Source organism: Elephas maximus, chromosome 22 (assembly GCF_024166365.1).
Source record: "Elephas maximus indicus isolate mEleMax1 chromosome 22, mEleMax1 primary haplotype, whole genome shotgun sequence".
Classification (NCBI taxonomy): Eukaryota; Metazoa; Chordata; class Mammalia; order Proboscidea; family Elephantidae; genus Elephas; species Elephas maximus.
The window spans coordinates 8,327,623-8,346,056 of NC_064840.1; the positions used below are offsets into that span (position 1 = coordinate 8,327,623).

General features: G+C 49.5%; 1 protein-coding gene across 4 annotated transcripts; it reads left to right on the forward strand.

Annotated features, from left to right (window-relative positions):
- Window positions 1–3,101: 3,101 nt before the first annotated feature.
- On the forward strand, window positions 3,102–17,271 carry MORN3 (MORN repeat containing 3). Of its 4 annotated transcripts, XM_049866188.1 has the most exons (7): window positions 3,115–3,294; window positions 5,776–5,948; window positions 8,658–8,815; window positions 11,527–11,686; window positions 14,007–14,191; window positions 14,390–14,476; window positions 14,880–17,267. In XM_049866188.1, exons 1-6 carry the CDS (start codon window positions 3,281–3,283, stop codon window positions 14,459–14,461), a joined length of 762 nt encoding a protein of 253 aa, XP_049722145.1. In that variant the 5' UTR covers window positions 3,115–3,280; the 3' UTR covers window positions 14,462–14,476; window positions 14,880–17,267. The 4 variants fall into 4 exon arrangements, with proteins under 4 accessions (XP_049722143.1, XP_049722144.1, XP_049722145.1 ...); XM_049866187.1 differs by having other exon boundaries at window positions 3,103–3,294; window positions 14,007–14,476; window positions 14,880–17,269; XM_049866186.1 differs by having other exon boundaries at window positions 3,102–3,294; window positions 14,007–17,270.
- Window positions 17,272–18,434: the final 1,163 nt, after the last annotated feature.

An 18,434-nucleotide genomic window follows, 5' to 3' on the forward strand; every position in this document is an offset into this window, starting at 1 on the left:
TAAATTCTGGCTAGGACCGCTGGCCAGGTAGCTGCCACTGAGGTCACCCACATCATGAGGAGAGCCACAGCGTCAGCAGCATGACTGGCCAGAGGCGAACTCCTGACCCTCGCTGGGCCGTTAGGACATTTGGGAATGGAATTCGGAAACAACCAATTAATTTCTGTGAGTGATTGAAATTGAGGTGGTTTAGGAGCAGCCATTTTCCACCATGAACATGAAAAAGCTGATTGGCAAAATGAAAAAGATAAAAGGAGACACAAGGGGTGAGGGGGCAGAGATTGGTTTTGCTGTCAACAGCTTTCCAGTTCTGAAGTCTGGCTCCTCGTAAAATCCAGCTGAATTTCTTGTTCTTGGACTCCATAAGACACTCTAATATCCTTGTAATAAATTTCCCTTTTTGGCTAGTGGGGAGCCCTGGTGGTGCAGTGCTTAAGCCCTCGGCTGCTAACCAAAAAGTCCGCAGTGGGAACCCACCAGCAGCTCTGCAGGAGAAAGATGTGGTAGCTTTGGTAAAGATTACATCCTTAGAAACCCTATGGGGCAGTTCTCTGTCTTTCAGGGTCGCTAGGGATCGCAATAGACTCCACAGCAACGGGTATTTGGCTAGTACCAGATGGTTTCCCAACTTGCAACCCAAAAGCACCTTGGGTGAGACAAGAGACACTGTGGAAGTTCCCTGTCCATCGATTATAGCCTAACAGAAGAGTGAGACATAGCCCCAACGAATTAAATATACATGATGTAATAAATGTGGAAATCAGCCAAACTCCCATTCTGGAGGGGATAATGAGAACAACGAAGACTGCATGGATAATCAGGGAAAAGTCAATCAAAACAAGATATTTATTTATTTCTCTGAGAGTGGCAAAGAGCTGTTAAAATAAAAATACCCAATGTGGGCTGGAGAGCCAAAAGGAGGTTTAAGGTAACAGGGCCGGGGCTGGACCTGTGAAGCAGGGACGGAGCCAGATATTCCACCCTGCCGCAGACACGACTCGAGGCAGAGAGAAACCCCAAACCAAACCCATTGCCATCGAGTCAATTCCGACTCCTAGCGACCCTGTAGGGCAGAGGAGAATTACCCCTTAGGGTTTCTAAGGCTGTAATCTTTACCAAAGCCGACTGCCACAGCTTTTGCCCGCAGAGCGGCTGGTGGGTTAGCAGCCGAGCGGGTTAACCACCGCGCCACCAGGGCTCCTTAGAGGCAGAGAGAAAACCAAACCATTCCGACTCACAGCGACCCTATAGGACAGAGGAGAACTGCCCCACACGCTTCCTTCCTCCCACCCGTCACTCAATTTCCCACTGGCGTCTCCCATTGGCTGAACGCGGCCGGAAGTCCACTGACCCGGGTGATCCGAGAAACGCAGCCGCCGAGAGGCAGCCCCCTAGCAAAACCGAGCAGAGCAGAAGCCCCAAAAGTAGAACTGAGGATAAACGAGCAATGACCGGGACACTTACCTCCTTCCATTCAACAAATAAGGAAGTGCATGCTAAGGGCAGAACTGTGCTAGATGTTGGGGGTACAGCCGGGAATAGCACAGAGAGAACAGAGTTTGGGGCAAGATAGTATTCCTTCTGGACACCTGGGGGAAGTCTGCACCCCAGGGAAACGTAATTCTTCAGGGCTGTCTCTAGCAGGAGACCTTAACCTAAGGACCTGGACCCCTGGAGAGGTGAGGTGCTGAAAGCACAGTCATTCATTCATGCATTCAACGAATGTTTACTGACCACCTATTATGTGCCAGGGAGTCTTCTAGGTCCTAGGGAGAGATAAGAGAAAAAAAAAACCACTGTTTTTAAAAATGGCAAAATGCCAGTAATTGTTAGATATAGGCAGAGATTGTGGTAGGTGTTTATTGTACTCTTATTTAAACTTGTCTGTGTGTTTGAAGTTTTTCATAATTAAAACTTGGGAGGGAAAAAATCCTTGCTTTCATTCCACAGAGACAAAAAAGGTGTGTGTGTGTGTGTGTGTGTGTGTGTGTGTGTGTGTGCAGATATATGATTGTGCTAAGTGCTAAAGAGAGCATAAAACGGGAATAGGGCTAAAATTTATATATAAATTTTGGAGCCCTGCTGGCACAGTGGTTAAGAGCTTGGTTGCTAACCAAAAGGTCGACAATTTGAATACACCCACCACTCCTTGGAAATCGTGTGGGGCAGTTGTACTCTGTCCTATAGCGTCGTTATGAGTCGGAATGGACTCCACAACAATGGGTTTGGCTTTGGGTTTTATAGGGCTCAGAAGCTCCAACCCCCAGAGAAGGTGGCATTTGGCTGAAGCCCTGAAGGAGAGGAGAGAATGCTCCCGGCTGCTTTCTGGAGGAGGAGGTGTCCAGGCAGCTGGCACAGAAAAGGCAAAGTCTTGGAGGAAGGAAGAAACCCACCGTTTTTCAGAAACAGCAAGAAAGCCAGTGTGCGGCTGGAGTAGAGTGAGGCTGCATGTGAGGAGCTAGGGACAAGGTCAGAGAGGAAAGGGGAGGGAGGCAGGTCACGTGGGGCCTCTGCAAGGACTGACTGACAAAGGGAGCTACTGAAGGTTGTGAGCGGAGGAGTGACATGACCGCCTTAAGTATACGTAAAATGTATGCATCTTCCAAAGGAGGCCTGGTGGTGCGGTGGTTAAGAGCTCGGCTGCTAACTGAAAGGTTGGCGGTGGGCGGACCAGCGGCTCCAGAGGAGAAAGATGTGGCAGTCTGCTGGCCTAAAGATTACAGCCTTGGGAAATTTTATGAGGCTGTCACATAGGGTCACCATGAGTCAGAATCCACTCCATGGCAATCGGTATGCATCCTCGGAGAAGTGGAGGTTCTGTACCTTGCCTCAGATTTTCAAAGGCGTCCCAGATGCCCAAAGGCTAAGAACTGAGTGGTAGTGGTTTTCCCTTAAAATTTTGCAGCTTTGTCTTTGCAACTTGGTAGAAAAGCCTTTAAGCCCTTTCCCGCCTGCTTCGCGCATTGTATTTGCCCTGGGGAACCCAAAATGGGGATAGGTGGGGGTACCCTCGGCCACCAAGTCGTAGAGCAGATGGCACTTGACCTTCAGCGCCTGAAGATGTCCTTCGCCGCCGCCTCGAGGTTTGCACGAGTCCCCACCCTTCGCCCAGCGAGCGCTCTGCCTCTCGGCAGGAAGGGGCGGGCAAAGGGTGAGTTTCTTTGCTGGGGTTCCATGTTGCCATAGCGACCCTGGCCGGGCCAGCCGAGAGAGCGCAGCTGGCGCGGACTAGGGGCAAGAGCCTCCGAGCCACCGTGCCCGCCCCGGGACCCTGGGTTCAATGCACCGCGACAGGTGAGCGCAGGGGAGTGGACGCAGGTGGGGCGGGAGCTTCCTCCCATTGTTGTAGTTATTGTTACTAATATCAGAACAACCAGGCAGAGTCCGCGGACTGAACCAAAACGCGAGGCCTCCTTTTCCCTGTCAATGGCTTCTGTATTAGAACGTCAACCTCCTCCTGAGTTGAAAGTATGTCCCCAAAAGTGTGGGCTGGGGGATGAGTTTATGTCTTACGGACAAGACATTCAGTAACGCCCTGTGACACCCTAAGAACCGTATTTGTTTCAGGGTGCTCTTACAATTCTGAGTAAGCCAAGGAGAAAGTGTCAATTTGGGGCTAATAAGGTATTAACACCTATCAGCATTTGCTAACCTCTTTTTTTTTTTAACACATGTCTAGCTAAGACCTAAGCATTGGTTTCTTTCTTTTTTATTGTGGCAAAAACGTATAGAACAAAACATCTGCCCTTTCAACATTTTTGACATGTACAGTTTAGTGACATTAATTATTTTCATCATGTTGTGTGGTTTCTTTTTTAACATTTTTATTTTTGTGGTTACCTTCACCCTAGGGCACCTAATATTGGTTTTCCATTCATAGCAATGATATGTAAAGTCTCCTTTTTTGATAGATGTATTATTTTCTTTAAAGCAAGATCATTTAAATGCAAAGACCAGTAATCATACAGGTAGTACTTGGAATGGGAAAAAAATTATCAAATTTAGAACCTGAGGTTACCCACCCCCTACCCCTTTTGCTCTTGTTATTTTTTTTTTTTTTGGTCTGGGGTATCCTTTCTCTTATTTCTAGGTATGATTGTCAAAATATGTAACAACCAGTATGGTACAGGCTGCAGAGCTGGGTCAGACTCCTGGAGGCCCCTGCTGTAGCCAGGGTTTACCCTGGGATGGGTGGGGCTTCTTTCAACTCCAGTTACCACCCAGGTTGGAAAAAGATGGAAATGAGAGGCAACACAAAATGGCAGAGGAAGGAGGATAGGAGGAGAAGAAAAGGGTAGAGTCAGGAGCTGCTTGGCTGTCCTTGGCTGGGGGCCTACTATGTGCTGAGCTCTGGGGGTGTTGGGGCCACAGACAGGAATCCCAGTACCTGCCCTCAAGGAGTGGCTTCTGTTCAAGGTGAGGGGCAGAGAGGACCAGCTAGTTCTAATCCCCAGCATTCCCAGAGAAGGTGCAGTTTAGGCTGGCCTCATAGGAGTGCCTGGGTGATGCAAGTGGTTAAGTGCTCAGTGACTAACTGAAAGGTTGGCAGTTCAAATTTGCCCAGAGGTGTCTTGGAAGAAAGGCCTGGCAATCTACCTCTGAAAGGTCACAGCCATTGTAGCTCATGTCTACTCTGAAACACATTGTGTCACCATGAGTCGGAATCAACTCAACAATATCCGGTTTGGTTTTTGGTGAAGGACATACAGGACTACTGCAAATGCAGATTGGCAAAATGCCAGTGTTCAGCCAGAAGTGAAGTCCTTCCATAGGACTGCCCCAACTCCCCTCCTCCAGCACCCCAGACTTCCCCACAATCCAGCAACTAAAGGGTGGGTACAGGACCGGCAATGTAATTTGTGGGGCCCACTGCAAAATAAAAATGTGGGGCCCTTTGTTCATACATTGTTAAGAATTTCAAAACAGTGACATCAGATTCCCAAATCATGCACAAGTCACAGCCCATAAAGCCAGCCCTGGTGGGTGGATGCCTGGGACATCAGGCTGGGGACAGTCCCTAGACCACCCAGGATCTTTCTGCAGCTCCACCAGGAGGGCCAGGAGGACTGCCTGGTCTAGTGGGGAGATCTAACCAGGTGATGGGATAATCCCAGGAAATCAGAGGTAGAAAGGTGACCAACCATCCTGGCGTGCCTGGGATTGTCCCCGTTATAGCACCAAAAGTCTGGGTCCAAGGACTTATTGACCAGGCTCTCCCAACAGCTCAAAAACCCCTGCAAAGCCAGCCTCTGGACTCCACCACCGTCTCATCTACCAGACAGGTGACGCAGGACCAAAGGAGCCAAATGCTGGGTGCTGGGCTGGGACATCCCTGCAGGCTGTGCCAGTAGCCAGCATGGCCTGAAGTGGATCCCAGTGCTCTCCATGTCCCAGCCCCTCTCCCTGGGGGTCCTCAGGCCAAGCACCCGCCCAGAGCCAGCTTTGGCCATAATGGTTGATCAATAACTGTCACCCCTACTGTGGGCAGCTTTTTCATGATGGCATCACAAACCCCCTGCTTTCCTGGGGTTCCCAAGTGATTATGCCATCAGACCCCTGGTGGGGGGGGGGCCCAGGAGGAGGCAAGGGAGGGTATAGCCAAGGGTCAGTCCAGCAAAAAGGGTCCTCACCAAGGGCTGCTCATCTGCCCCTGGGACTTGGAACACACACATGACTCGTGCCATTTGAGCTCAGCAGGCACCTCCTGGGAAGTCCCCAGGATTCTGGACACTACGCGGGTGCATAGGGTCACTGATGTCCCCAACCCCCTGCCAGCACCTGTGGCCCCACCGAAGCAGCTGACATGCCCATCACCAAGTACCCCCAGAAGTCACAGCCCCTGTGGAAGGAGTGGGACCGGAAGGCCCAGAAGAACGGGCCGAGGCACGAGGTACATGCTGTCAATGGCGACCGCTACATGGGCGAGTGGAAGGACGACATGAGGCATGGTGAGTGGGGGGACCTCGAGGGCAGGCGAGTGTGGCGTCTGAGCCAGGATGGGTGCCGGGGCCAAGAAAGCAGCATGCAGCAGCCCCTCAGGGTGCACAAGGTGGGTCTCCGAGACTCCTCCAAGGGTGAGCACTGACCCTGACCAGCCAGGGAGCTCCAAACTCAGCCCTGACTCAGACTTAGCAAGGGTCTCCCTGGACCAGCAGGGGACACAGGGGCCCTGAGAAACCAGGCTGCAGCTGGGCTCTGGGGCTCCAGCTCAGTCCCTACCCACTGAGACTTGGCCTAAGCCTGGAGCTTGTTAATATCAGGAAGAGGCAACCCCCCAGAAACCATCTTGCAACTGCGATTCTGGTCTCAGCCCCATGCTCTGAAGAGAGCTGACTCAAAGGTCTGACCAGCAGGGGGCAGGGGAGGCCCCCAGAAGTAGCAGTGCTCCGACTTGACTGAGCTGATCTCCCGGTCGGATCAGCAGGGGGCCAGGAGGTCCTGGCGTACAGAACCAAACCAAAAACAAACCAAGTGCCTTTGAGCCGATTCCAACTCTTGGCAGCCCTATAGGACAGAGTAGAACTGCCCCGTAGAGTTTCCAAGGAGCGCCTGGCGGATTCAAACTGCCGACCCTTTGATTAGCAGCCGTAGCAGTTAACCACTATGCCACCAGGGTTTCCCTGGGATACAGAGTACTGGATACATACATACATACATACATACATACATACATACATACATACATACATACATACATACATACATACATACATACATACATACATACATACATACATACATACATACATACATACATACAGCAAGCAGAGTTTTTATTCCAAAACCATGGCAGGACTTCTCACTCCAATCTTGCAATTCCAGATTCCGTGCTCTTAACCACTTTCCTCCCCTGCCTTGCTGGGTTAAGTTCTTTAGAGTCCCTAAACCGGGTTAGAATCCCAGCTCTACCGACTATGACCCTGACTGAGTGACTAGACTGAGCCTCGGGCTCCCCATCCATAAAATGGGAATAATGCCTGTTTGTAAGGATAAAGAGATGACATCTATCAAGTGCTTAGCCCAGAGGCTGGTACAGAAGGGGAACTTCTGGAATGTTCTTTGTGGGCAGAACATGGCAGCCTTTCAAAGCTGACCCCACTCAATGTTTAGCACAACAGCCACCCTCAACATTTACCCAAAGGCGAGTCGTGTGGCCGTTCTGCGCTCTCCGTGTGGTTAAAGATTTCTGAGTGTGTTCTTCAGTCCTTGGGGGCAGCTTGTGGGTGGACAGTGCCCTGGACTGGGAATTAGGACCCAAGGTCCTGAGCTCGGCTCTCCTATTGAGAAGCTGTGTGACTCTAAGTAAGTTCTCTGGATCTCGGCTTCCCCATTCCCCATCTATGATAGGAAGTTGTGAGCTGAACTGGTGCCCTGAGCCTTGCTTTTGTGTGAGTCCTGCTTCCCCTCAGACCCAGTTCTCTTGGGTGTATATCTAGAAGTTGAGTTACTGGGTCATAAGGAGCCCTGGTGATGCGATGGTTAAGTGTTTGGCTACCAAAAGGTCAGAGGTTCGAACCCACCAGCCATGCTCCGTGGAAGAAAAGACCTGGTGATCTGCTCCCATAAAGATTTACAGCCTAGGAAACCCAATGGGGCATTTCTGCTGTCACATAGGGTCACTATGAGTCAGAATAGACTTGATGGCACCCAACAGAGGAACTTTATGTTTAATTTTTTGAGGAACTGTCAGACTGTTTTCTACAGCAGTTGTACCATTTTATATATAAATATATGTAAAGCCAAGGCCTTTTTTTTTTTGGCCTTGGCTTTACATATATTTATGAGGGCTCCAATTTCTCCACATCCTCACCAACTCTAGTGTTTTTAAATCCCAGGGAAGCCTGGGATTGGGCCAGCCTGGGTCCTAGGCTTCCCTCTGTGGCTGGGAGTAGGATCTATTGCCAGCAAATGGTGAAGTTGTTGGAGACAGTCGTATAGCCTGACTCAGCCCCAACATGATGGAGTAGAAGATGACCTCCTCTTGGGGTCCTCTCTGTAGCCAGAAGACAGTTCTAGGGGGTAGAAGTCAACGATATCTTTTTTCTCCACACATCCCGCTCCTGGAGGCACCTAAGGTTTAATTGTCCAGGCTGTTGACCACCATTTGGAAGAAGGTTAATGTTCCAGGCCCCCTGAACAGGAAGCTGGAGGACTTTCACCTCTGCCGTCTCTGGGGCCTGCCGGCAGCTCTTGATTTAAGTTTGTTTAGGAAGGGGGAAGGGGACCGGAAGCTCCACCCTGTCGGTGGGTCAGCAGTGGGGTTGAGAATATGGCGGGCTGGATGCAGAAGTGGTCTTGCTGCTTGCTTCCGTGAGTGTTTTTATGATCATGCGGTTATTCATCTCACTGGCTTTGTTCATATAAGAGCACAGGCTTTAGAATCAGATTGCTTGGCTTCAAAGCCTGGTTGTGCCACTTCCTGACTCTGTGATCTTGGGCAGTCTATCGATCTGGCTTCGGAGCACAGGGCTGGAGAGCTGTGTTTCGAGAAATAGAACTTTTTTGGGATTTTAGGAGTCTAGAGACACAGACCCTGTCCCAGCCCTGGAGAATCATCCAGTCTAGGAGATAGGAGACCCCCGGAGGCTGGGGCAGACACCCCACCTGCACCCCATGGCGGCCATGTTGACAGCCTCGGCCCATCTGTGCGTCACCAGGGAAAGGAACACAGATCTGGAAGAAGAAAGGTGCCATCTATGAGGGGGATTGGAAGCTTGGGAAGCGAGATGGCTATGGCACCCTCAGCCTTCCTGACCAAGAGACGGGAAAGTACAGGAAAGTTTACTCGGGCTGGTGGGCAGGCGATAAGAAATCGGTGAGTAGTTCCCATCATGCCCTGGGGTTGTGGGGAGGAGCTGTGTGTGTGTGTAGGCTGGGGGATCTGAGGGAGGAGGACAAGGCTGTGGTGGGAGAAGGAAGGGGTGGAGGGTTGTCAGGGCCTCTCAGAACAAAACCCAGGAAACAGGAAGCAAGAGAGGGCCCGGGAGGAGCCCGTGAAACCCTTTTGCTACAAGCAGCCTGCCAGTCTGCGTGGGGCAAAGTCTCCCCCACCCTCTTCCCCACTCATTTCCTGGCTTTCTTTTCCTGGATATCCATTTCTGAGAATTCCCCTTCTGTTGGGCCTGGATAAAAGGGGGGATGGTAGGAAGGGTGGGTGCAAGATGGCAGAGGTCCGAACCTTGGCAGCAGGACAAGAGAGGAAGGGACAGAGAGAGGTCATGAGGGGTAGAAGCCAGCCAGAGGGGTGTCCGCACCCTACAAATGCCCAGACTGGGGACAGATTTCCTCAAGCTACTTTCACAGACTTGAATGAACTCCCACCATATACCAGGGAGACAGATAACAATATTTATTTAAAAATTGATAAATAAGTATTTATCAATATTTATTGAGCAACTACTATTGTGAACTGGAACATTATATATGGTACTTCCATTTCTCAGAACAACATCACCATCATTATTTTTATCATTCCCATTTTACTGATGAGGAAACAAGTTTAGAGAGGTGAAGTGCCTTGCCTGAAGGCACACAGCTGGTAAGTGGTGGAGCCCAGGATTTCAAAAGCGCTTGGCCACTAGCCGAAAAGGTCAGCGGTTCGAACCCATCAATGGCTCCCAGGAGAAAGATGTGGCTGTCTGCTTCCATACAGATTACAGCCTAGGAAATGCCATGGGGCAATTCTACTCTTTCCTTTAAGGCTGCTAGGAGTCGAAATCCACTCTATGGCACACAACTACAGCAACAGTTTTCAAATTGTTTGTTGACCGTTGGGGAGAGAGATTCCAAAATAAACAATTTACACCTATGTTGTTGTCAGTTCTGACTCATAGCGACCCTGTGCACAACAGAACGAAACACTGCCCCGTCCTGCGCTGTCCTCACAATCGTTGATATGTTTGAGCCCGTTGTTGCAGCCACTGTGTCAGTCTATCTCTTTGAGGGTCTTCCTATTTTTCTCTGACCCTCTGCCTTACCAAGCATGATGTTCTTCTCCAGGGATGGGTCTCTATTGATAATGTGGCCAAAGCACGTGAGACAAAGTCTCGCCATCCTCCCAGGGGGCACTCTGGCTGAACTTCTTCCGAGACAGACTTGTTGGTTCTTCTGGCAGTCCATGGTATATTCTGTATTCTTCGCCAATACCATAATTCAAAGGCATCAATTCTTTGGTGTTCCTTATTCCTTGTCAGCTTTCACATGCATATGAGGCTATTGCAAATGTCATGGCTTGGGTCAGGCATACTTTAGTTCTCAAAGTGACATCTTTGCTTTTCAACACTTTAAAGAGGTCTTTTGCAGCAGATTTGCCCAGTACGATATGTTGTTTGATTTCTTGACTGCTGCTTCCCTGGGCATTGATTTTGGATCCAAGTAAAATGAAATCCTTAACAACGTCAATATTTTCTCCATTTATCATGATGTTGCTTATTGGTCCCATTGTGAGGATTTTTGTTTTCTTTATGTTGAAGCGTAATCCATACTGAAGGTTGTAGTCTTTGGTCTTCATCAGTAAGTGGTTCAAATCTTTGCTTTCAGCAAAGTTATGTCATCGGCATGTTGGAGGTTATTAAAGAGTCTTCTACCAACTGATGCCACATTCTTTTTCATATAGTATAGTCTTAGGATAAACGTTTTCGCAGGGAGCCCAGGGGACGGTCATTAAGCCCAGCCTGGAGAATTCAGGGCAGGCTTCCTGTAGGAAGTGACACCAAAAGATGCTAGGAGTTAGCCAGAGAGAGAAAGGGGGGAGGGGAATGGATTCAGCAGCAGGAAAGGGAGGAGATGAGAAACAGCAGGGTGTATGCCCCCTGGGTAATTGGGGCAGGAGTGAGGAGTAGACTGGGGCTGCTTGACCAGACTTCCCTGGGTGTGACCTGTGGGGGAATCCATGAATCCCTGTGGTTGGCCACTATGTTTGTGTTTCTTTTCTGGAGGAGAAAGGACCTAGCTGTTGTGTGATTTTCAGAGGGATCTGTGACCCATTAAAAAAACAATTGCCTTTGGGTTGTGATCTCAGCTCATGGTGACCTCATGTGTGTCACAGAAGAACTGTGCTCCATAGGGGTTTCAGTGGCTGATTTTTTGGAAGTAGATCATCAGGCCTTTGTTCTGAGCCATCTCTGGGTGGACTGGAGCCTTTCGGTTAGCAACCTAGAGAGTTAAGTGTTTGCACTATCCAGGGACTCCGTGTGACTCAGAGTCAAAATCAGAGTTGGGAGTGATCAGATGGCCGTTTTAAAGATCCTCCTGCCCTCTGTATGCTGGAGAGAGGGCGCGAGAGTGGGGCAGTGGGACCAGTGAGGAGGGGGGAAACAGAAACAGGTGGGCTGCAGGAAGGCAGTAGAGGAGGGATGGAGAGAAACGGGCAGAGACGTGCCAAGGCAGCAGCATGGGCCTGGATGTGGGGCCAAGGGAGGAAGCCAGGAAAAATCCCAGGTGGCTGGCTCAGGTGCCTAAGAGGATGGTGGGGTCTGCCCTAGGGGTGGAGGGATGCCGTGAAGTGGGTCGCCTTCGTGCTTTCAGGGCTATGGGATCCAGTTTTTCGGACCTAAGGAGTATTACGAGGGTGACTGGTGTCGAAACCAGCGCAGCGGATGGGGCCGCATGTACTACAGCAACGGCGACATCTACGAGGGCCAGTGGTTGAACGACAAGCCCCACGGGGAGGGCATGTTGCGCCTGAGTGAGTGCCCCGCCCACCCCGTCCCTTCTGGCCCCGTCCCTCCCCGCTACGCCACGCAAGGCCACTCCCACCTGGTTAACGCCCCACCCCAAAGTCCGGCTGGTTATCAGCTTGGGATAAGGTGGATGAGGGGACTGGATCTCTGTTCTTAGAGATCTTATTCTCTAATACAGAGACTAACAATGAACACATAAAAGCAAGACAATTTCTTATTGTCTTAATAATAATTAAGCCCGCATAATAATAGCCTATACTTAGGCAGCACTGAGCACTGTGGTTATACTGACTCATTTAATCCTCATAACAACTGTATAAAATCATACTCTTATCATACATCTCCATTTTAAAGATGAACTGAGAGGTTAAGACACTTGCCCAAGGTCACACAGCCTGGTAAGGAGAATAGAAAAGAGCAAGGTGTGCTGGAGAAGACTAAGGGATTGAAGGACAGGGCCTAGTTTAGGTTGACTTATAAACCAAAAAGACCAAACCCGTTGCCTTCGAGTTGATTACGACTCATAGTCGTCCCTATAGGACAGAGTAGAACTTCCCCATACAGTTTTCAAGGAGCACCTGGTGGATTTGAACTGCCAACCTTCTGGCTAACAGCCGTAGTTCTTAACCACTACTCCACCAGGGTTTCCTAGATTGACTTATAGTCAGATTCAAATCCTGCCTCAAGCTCTTGCTAGCTGTATGGCCTTGGGCGATTTACCTAAACCCTCTGTGGCTCAGTTTCCCCATCTATAAAATAAGGATAAAAATAAAACTCTTCTAAAGTTATTGTAAAGGTTCAATTTAAATTTTTAAAGTGTATAGCATGGTGCCTGACACCAAGTAAGTACTCAGTGATAATATTATTAGCTTATATAGAGTGGAGCCCTGGTGGGGCAGTGGTTAAGAGCTATGGCTCCTAACCAAAAGGCCAGCAGTTCAGATCCATCAGCCACTCCTTGGAAAACCTAGGGAGCAGTTCTGCTCTGTCCTATAGGGTCTGTATGAGTCGGAATTGACTCAAGGGCAACGGGTTTGGTTTGGTTTTTATATAGAGCAGGGGTTGGCAAACTATGACCCTTTGGCCAAATTCAGCCCAACACTTGTTTTTGTAAATAATTAAAAAAAAAAAATTTTATAGAAGGGAAATTCACATAACATAAAATTAACCATTTTAAAGAGAACAATTTAGTATAATCGCAGTGTTGTGCAACTACCACCTCTATTTAGTTCCAAAACATTTCCATCACTCCCAAGTAAAGCCAATTTCTCGTTTGTAAATAAAGTTTTATTGGCACACTGACACTGACACGGTCATTTACGTATTGTTCATGGCTGTTTTTACGCTGCAATGACAGAACTGAGTAGTTGCAACACAGACTGTATGGCCTGCAAAACTGAAAATACTTAGTATCTGGCCTTATAGAGAGAAAGTTTGCTGACCTCTGATCTAGAGTTTATCCAGTACTGTTCTAAGTTCCTTCTGTGTCTTGGTTCCTTTAACCTTCACAAATCTACCAGGTAGGTGCTACTGTTATCCCCTTTAGAAATAAGACAAAGTGTTTAGGTGACCTACCCAAGGTCACACAGCTAGTTAAGTGTCTGAACTGAGAAGGGTTACTTTTACTGTTATTATTTTTACAACAGCACCATCAAATGAGAAGTAGAATTATTAGTGATTAAAAAAAAAAAATTTTTTTTTTTTTTAAGAGCATGGGCTCCTGGGACGAACAGGTCCTGGTTTCAAGCTCTGCCTTTGCTGCTTCCTAGCTCTGTGACCTTGAGCAAGTCAGTTAAACTCCCAAGCTCCATCTGTAAGATGGAGTTGATAATACGACATAGAATTATGTTTGTGAGGGTAAAGTGAGGCCAGGAATATAGTATGGAGCCAGGCAGAGTAAGAACTAAAGAACATACCATATTTTACACAAATAACGCGCTCACGTAATGTGCGCACATGTGGCACAACTTGCTTATGAAGATAGCGATGGAGTGTTGCTCAGTTGGCAAAAACATGTGACGTGTGCATTATTTGTGTAAAAATATGATGTTGCCTCTTCATTAGCTGTATTTTTTACAGATAGGAAACTTGATGCTAAAAGAGTTGCTTGCCCAAGGTCAGGTAAGTGGTGGAGGTGAAATCTGAACCAGGTTGGATTCCGGAAGTTGCTGACCCAGGGCTCTAACATTTAAAGACCAGTTGTCCGCCACCCACCCGACTCCTCCCAATCCTGATGCTCTTCCTTCTGGCTGCCTGGTGGGGGTTGTGGAGGGTCCAGCCTGGTTCAATGGGCCCAGCACCCACACCTCCTGTCCTTCCCTCCAGAGAATGGAAACCGCTACGAAGGCTACTGGCAGAGAGGCATGAAGAATGGGCCAGGGCGTTTCTTCCACCTGGACCACGGTCAGCTGTTCGAAGGCTTCTGGGTGGACAGCGTGGCCAAGTGTGGCACCATGATCGACTTTGGCCGTGACGAGGCCCCTGAACCCACTCAGTTCCCCATTCCTCAGGTGGGCAGCCCTCCTCCTGCCCTCACCAGGGCCCTGCAGCCACACCCAGACAGACAGACAGACACCAGCATCCTCAGCCCACCTTGCCCCACCAGGGAACAGACAAGCAAGCTGTGTGCTCAGTCTGGGCATCCCCAGCGAGGCTGGCAGCCCTGGGCTTCCATGGCCCCCAAACCCACCTTTGGTGCTTCCCTCCAGGTCAAAATCCTAGACCCTGATGGTGTGCTGGAAGAAGCACTGGCCATGTTCAAGAAGACTGAGGAGGAATGAGAAGATTGATGCCAGGTGAGGAGTGGACACCCTTCCACCCTCTGGCATGGCCAAGGCAGCAGCTGAGCCTGGAACACAACCCAGATCCCCTGGGATCTCCTCTGGCCGAGGGGCTCTGGGGCAGGACCAGACTGGGTGGCTTCTTGCCTTCTGGAGTCCAGCTGGTCCCTTGTGGTTCCTCCCCTTCAAATCCCATTTCACAGAAGACCAGTTCATTCCAATCCTGCCCAAAGCTTCCCATTTGCACCCTGGGCTTGCTGGGATAAGCACTGGATTAGGAGCCTGGGGGTCAGTTTGCCCCAACTGCCCTGGGCCAGTCCTATCCTCTCCTGGGCGGGGGGATAAGTGAGAGTGTGAGAGAGGGCATTGGCACAGCACCTACAAATGCCAGCTTTCCACTGTCCCCTGCCCCCTGCAGAGAAAATACCAAAGCTTGGCCCTTTGGGAGAAATCCAAGCAAATATCACCAAACTGCGCAGACCAGTACCGCTCACCTGGGAGAAGTGAGTGGTGGCTCCAGACACACCTTTGGCACCCTCAGAGGACATCTCACTCCTGCTAGGGCTGGATCCTTCTTTGCCCATGGAGGGGACAGGACTTCCTCACCGGCCTGGTGGCGGGGACCCTCCCTCTCCTCACTGACTTCATCCCTATACCCTTCCCGAGTGCATGAGAATAAAGGAGAGCCTGGCGGTGTGAGCCGGGCTGCGGGGTGAGGCAGGGAGTGGGGATGCCCTGGGAGGAGTCCCAGGTGGAGAAGAGGGAGGAGGTTCCCATGGGTGCCATGGATTTACCTGGGGAGAAGGGGCAGCGCCTCCAGGTCTCTGACCCCTGAGTACCCAAGAGATGAGACAGCCTGCAAACAGTCAGAGGAGCCTGGTCAACAAGATCTTAGATTAAAACTTGACCTGGATTTCCAGTTTAACACAGGGGCTCGCAACCTGGGAATCACGTGGGAGCGTTCAGCAACAGACGCCCAGGTTCCACGCCCAGAGATGCTAATTCACCTGGAGTGAGGCCTGGACTTTGTAATAAATTATGCAGGTGATTGTTATGTGGAGCCAGGGCTGAGAGCCTGACTTACTGTGGGTCCCTAAGCACGTGCCCTCAGTTGCCCCATCTGTAAGATGGACCTCGTGAGACCTCACAGGGGTGTTTTGAGGATTTGATGAGAACCGATGTCATGATGCTGGATAACATGTACTGAGGTTAATTGTGGGCCAGATACCAGCGAAGAGCTTTGCATAATTCTAACCCAGACAGCTAAGAGGGACCTTTGCATAATGGTAAGAGCATGCGCTCTTGAGTCAGACTCTCTGGGTGTGAATCCTGGAGGTGGTTATTAGCTGTGTCCTTGGGAATGTCACCATCCCTGTTTTCTAGGTTTCCTCCCCTGTAACTCAGGGACAATAGTGGTACCTACCACCCAGGGTTATCTTGAGGATGAAATAGGGCAGTGATTCTCAACCAGGGCGATTTTGCCCCTCTTCCAGGAAAGCTTTGGCAATGTCTGGAGACATTTTTGGATGTCACTACTCAGGAGTGCTACTGGCACCTAGTGGGTAGCAGCCAGGGCTCCTGCTAACGTCCTACAAAGCACGGGACAGCCCCCCATCACAAAGAATGATCTGGCCCAAAACATCAACAGTGAGGAGGGTAAGAAACTCTGAAATACAGTGAAGCTGGTAAAACTCTCAGCAAGTATCCGCACAGAGTAAAGACCCAATAACCGCTCACTGACATTGAGGTTTACCCTGCCCCCTAAATCTTGAGCAGGGTGGCCTGACCAAGGGCCTGGTTCTCAGAAAGCTGAGCCTGGCCACCCTGGGATACAGCAATAACAGTAACTGCCAGGCACTGTGCTGACAGTTTTGCATGTCTCTGCTGTGACCTCCTCCCCCACCCCAACCTGTAGGTGTCCTGCTATTAGTACCATCTTAGAAGAGGAAACTGAGGTTCAGGGAGGTCCACAAGTCACCAAGCTAGAGTGTGCCTGCACTTGTATTTGGATCCATCTGCTCTTAAGGTGCACACTAGTGTGTACAGAAGACTACCACTCTACAGAATAAGTATGTGGTGTGCCCTTGATCTATAAAATCTCTCTAGAAGGGTAACACAGTAAAACTGGTAACAACGGTGGTCTCTGGGAAGAGGACTTTTCACTGTCGTATTTGGACCCCCGTGAATGTACTGTCTATCCAAAATAGAAATAAAACTGAAATTGAAGAGAGACTGTGTTCCTAACCACCACTGTTTCCCAAGTTGCTGGGTGTGAGAGGACCTCGGGTGCTTGTTAAAAATACAGACACACCCAGCCTGACTCCAATCAATCTCCAGGGGAAGGGTTTGGAAATCTCCATTTTTACAAGCCAAGCTCGTGATTCTTGAATTCAGCCCAGTTTAGGAGCAAATTTAAGACTTCTATGCCGGAATCGGAATCCAGAAATGACTCCACCAGATCCGGGGCCTCTGTGCAAATAGGGAGGCAGACACCTTAGGAAACACGTGAAAGACATCTGGGCCTTCTTTGGGGAGTAGTGGGGGGCTTCCCTTGGGGGCCGCTGCCTAGTCCTACCCAGCCCTTCCACCCCAAAGGGCATCCGGGGATAGGGGAGGGGTGGGGAGAAGCTTCGGCAGGAAGAAGCAGGCCCCTCCCTGGCCAACCCACAAAGCTGCTACTCAGTGCCCAAGTCAGCGCAGGAGGATAAGAGCTTAAGGCCACACTTTCCAAACTGTTCAAGTGACTTGGGGTTCTGTGGAAGCATCCTGGGAAACCATTATAAGAAAGACAAAAATGTCAGGCTTGTCCATGCCCCAATTTTCATTTCAGCCATAGCACTTGGCTTTTAAAAAGCCATTTTATATATGAAACAGACAGAGGTCTCAAACTCAAGGGCCTCTGGGGGCCGGGCAAGTGAAGCTGGCCCGGTGTGAGGCAAGAGGGAGTGGTGGGGATTGTGGTGAACAGGTGGAAGGCGGTGGCTGCTGCACAATTCCTGTTCATTTTTGCTCTAAAAGAAGGTGGGCGTGGGGCTGCTGGATCTTGCAGTTTTTCTAGCAAGTCCAGAATCAGCCCAGGTTTAAGATTTTTGTGAGGTCTCTTAAGTCGGACGTCCCAGGTTTGGATTCTGGCAAGTTATTTACCCTCTCTGGCCATCAGCTGTGCCATCTGTAAAGTGGGGATAGTAATGGTACCCATCTCACAGGGATGCTGATGCATAGTGCTTAGGACAGTATCTGCACAAACACTAGCAGTTATTTTGTTGTTGTTTTAAAAAGACCTGGACACATGGTCACTTACATAATATTCCTGCCAAAATGCATAACCTGAATGGACTAATGACAAACCAACCAGAGGGGACAGTCTACAGAGCTGTTGGCCTTGACTCTTCAAAAAGGTTTAATATTATGAAAGACAAAAGCTAAGGAACTCTCCGGATTAAAGGAGGCTACTCAATGTAATACATCATCTTGGACTGGAAAGAACACTGGTGGAAAGAACATCACTGGGACAAGTGGGAAACCTGAATATGGACATTATGTAACAGTATTCTATTCATGTCAAATTTACGGAATTTGATAACTGAACTGTGGTTATGTAGGGGAATGTCCGTGTTTTTAGAAGTATTTAGGCATGAAACGGGGCCCTGTGGCACAGTGGTTAAGCACTCGGCTGCTGACAAGAGGTTGGCAGTTAGAACCCACCAGCTGCTCCATGGGAGAAAGCTGTAGCAGTGTGCTTCCTTAAAGGCTGCAGCCTTGGAAACTCTATGGGGCAGTTCTGCTCTGTCCTAGAGAGTTGCTATGAGTCGAAATCGACTCGACGGCAACAGCTTTAGTATCTGGTTTTTATTTAGGCATGAAAGATTGTGCTATCTGTAACTAAAACATATGGTTCAGGGGAATTATATATTTCACTTACTATTCTTGTGACTTTTTGGTAGGCTTAAAATTTCTCAAACTGCTGAAAGAA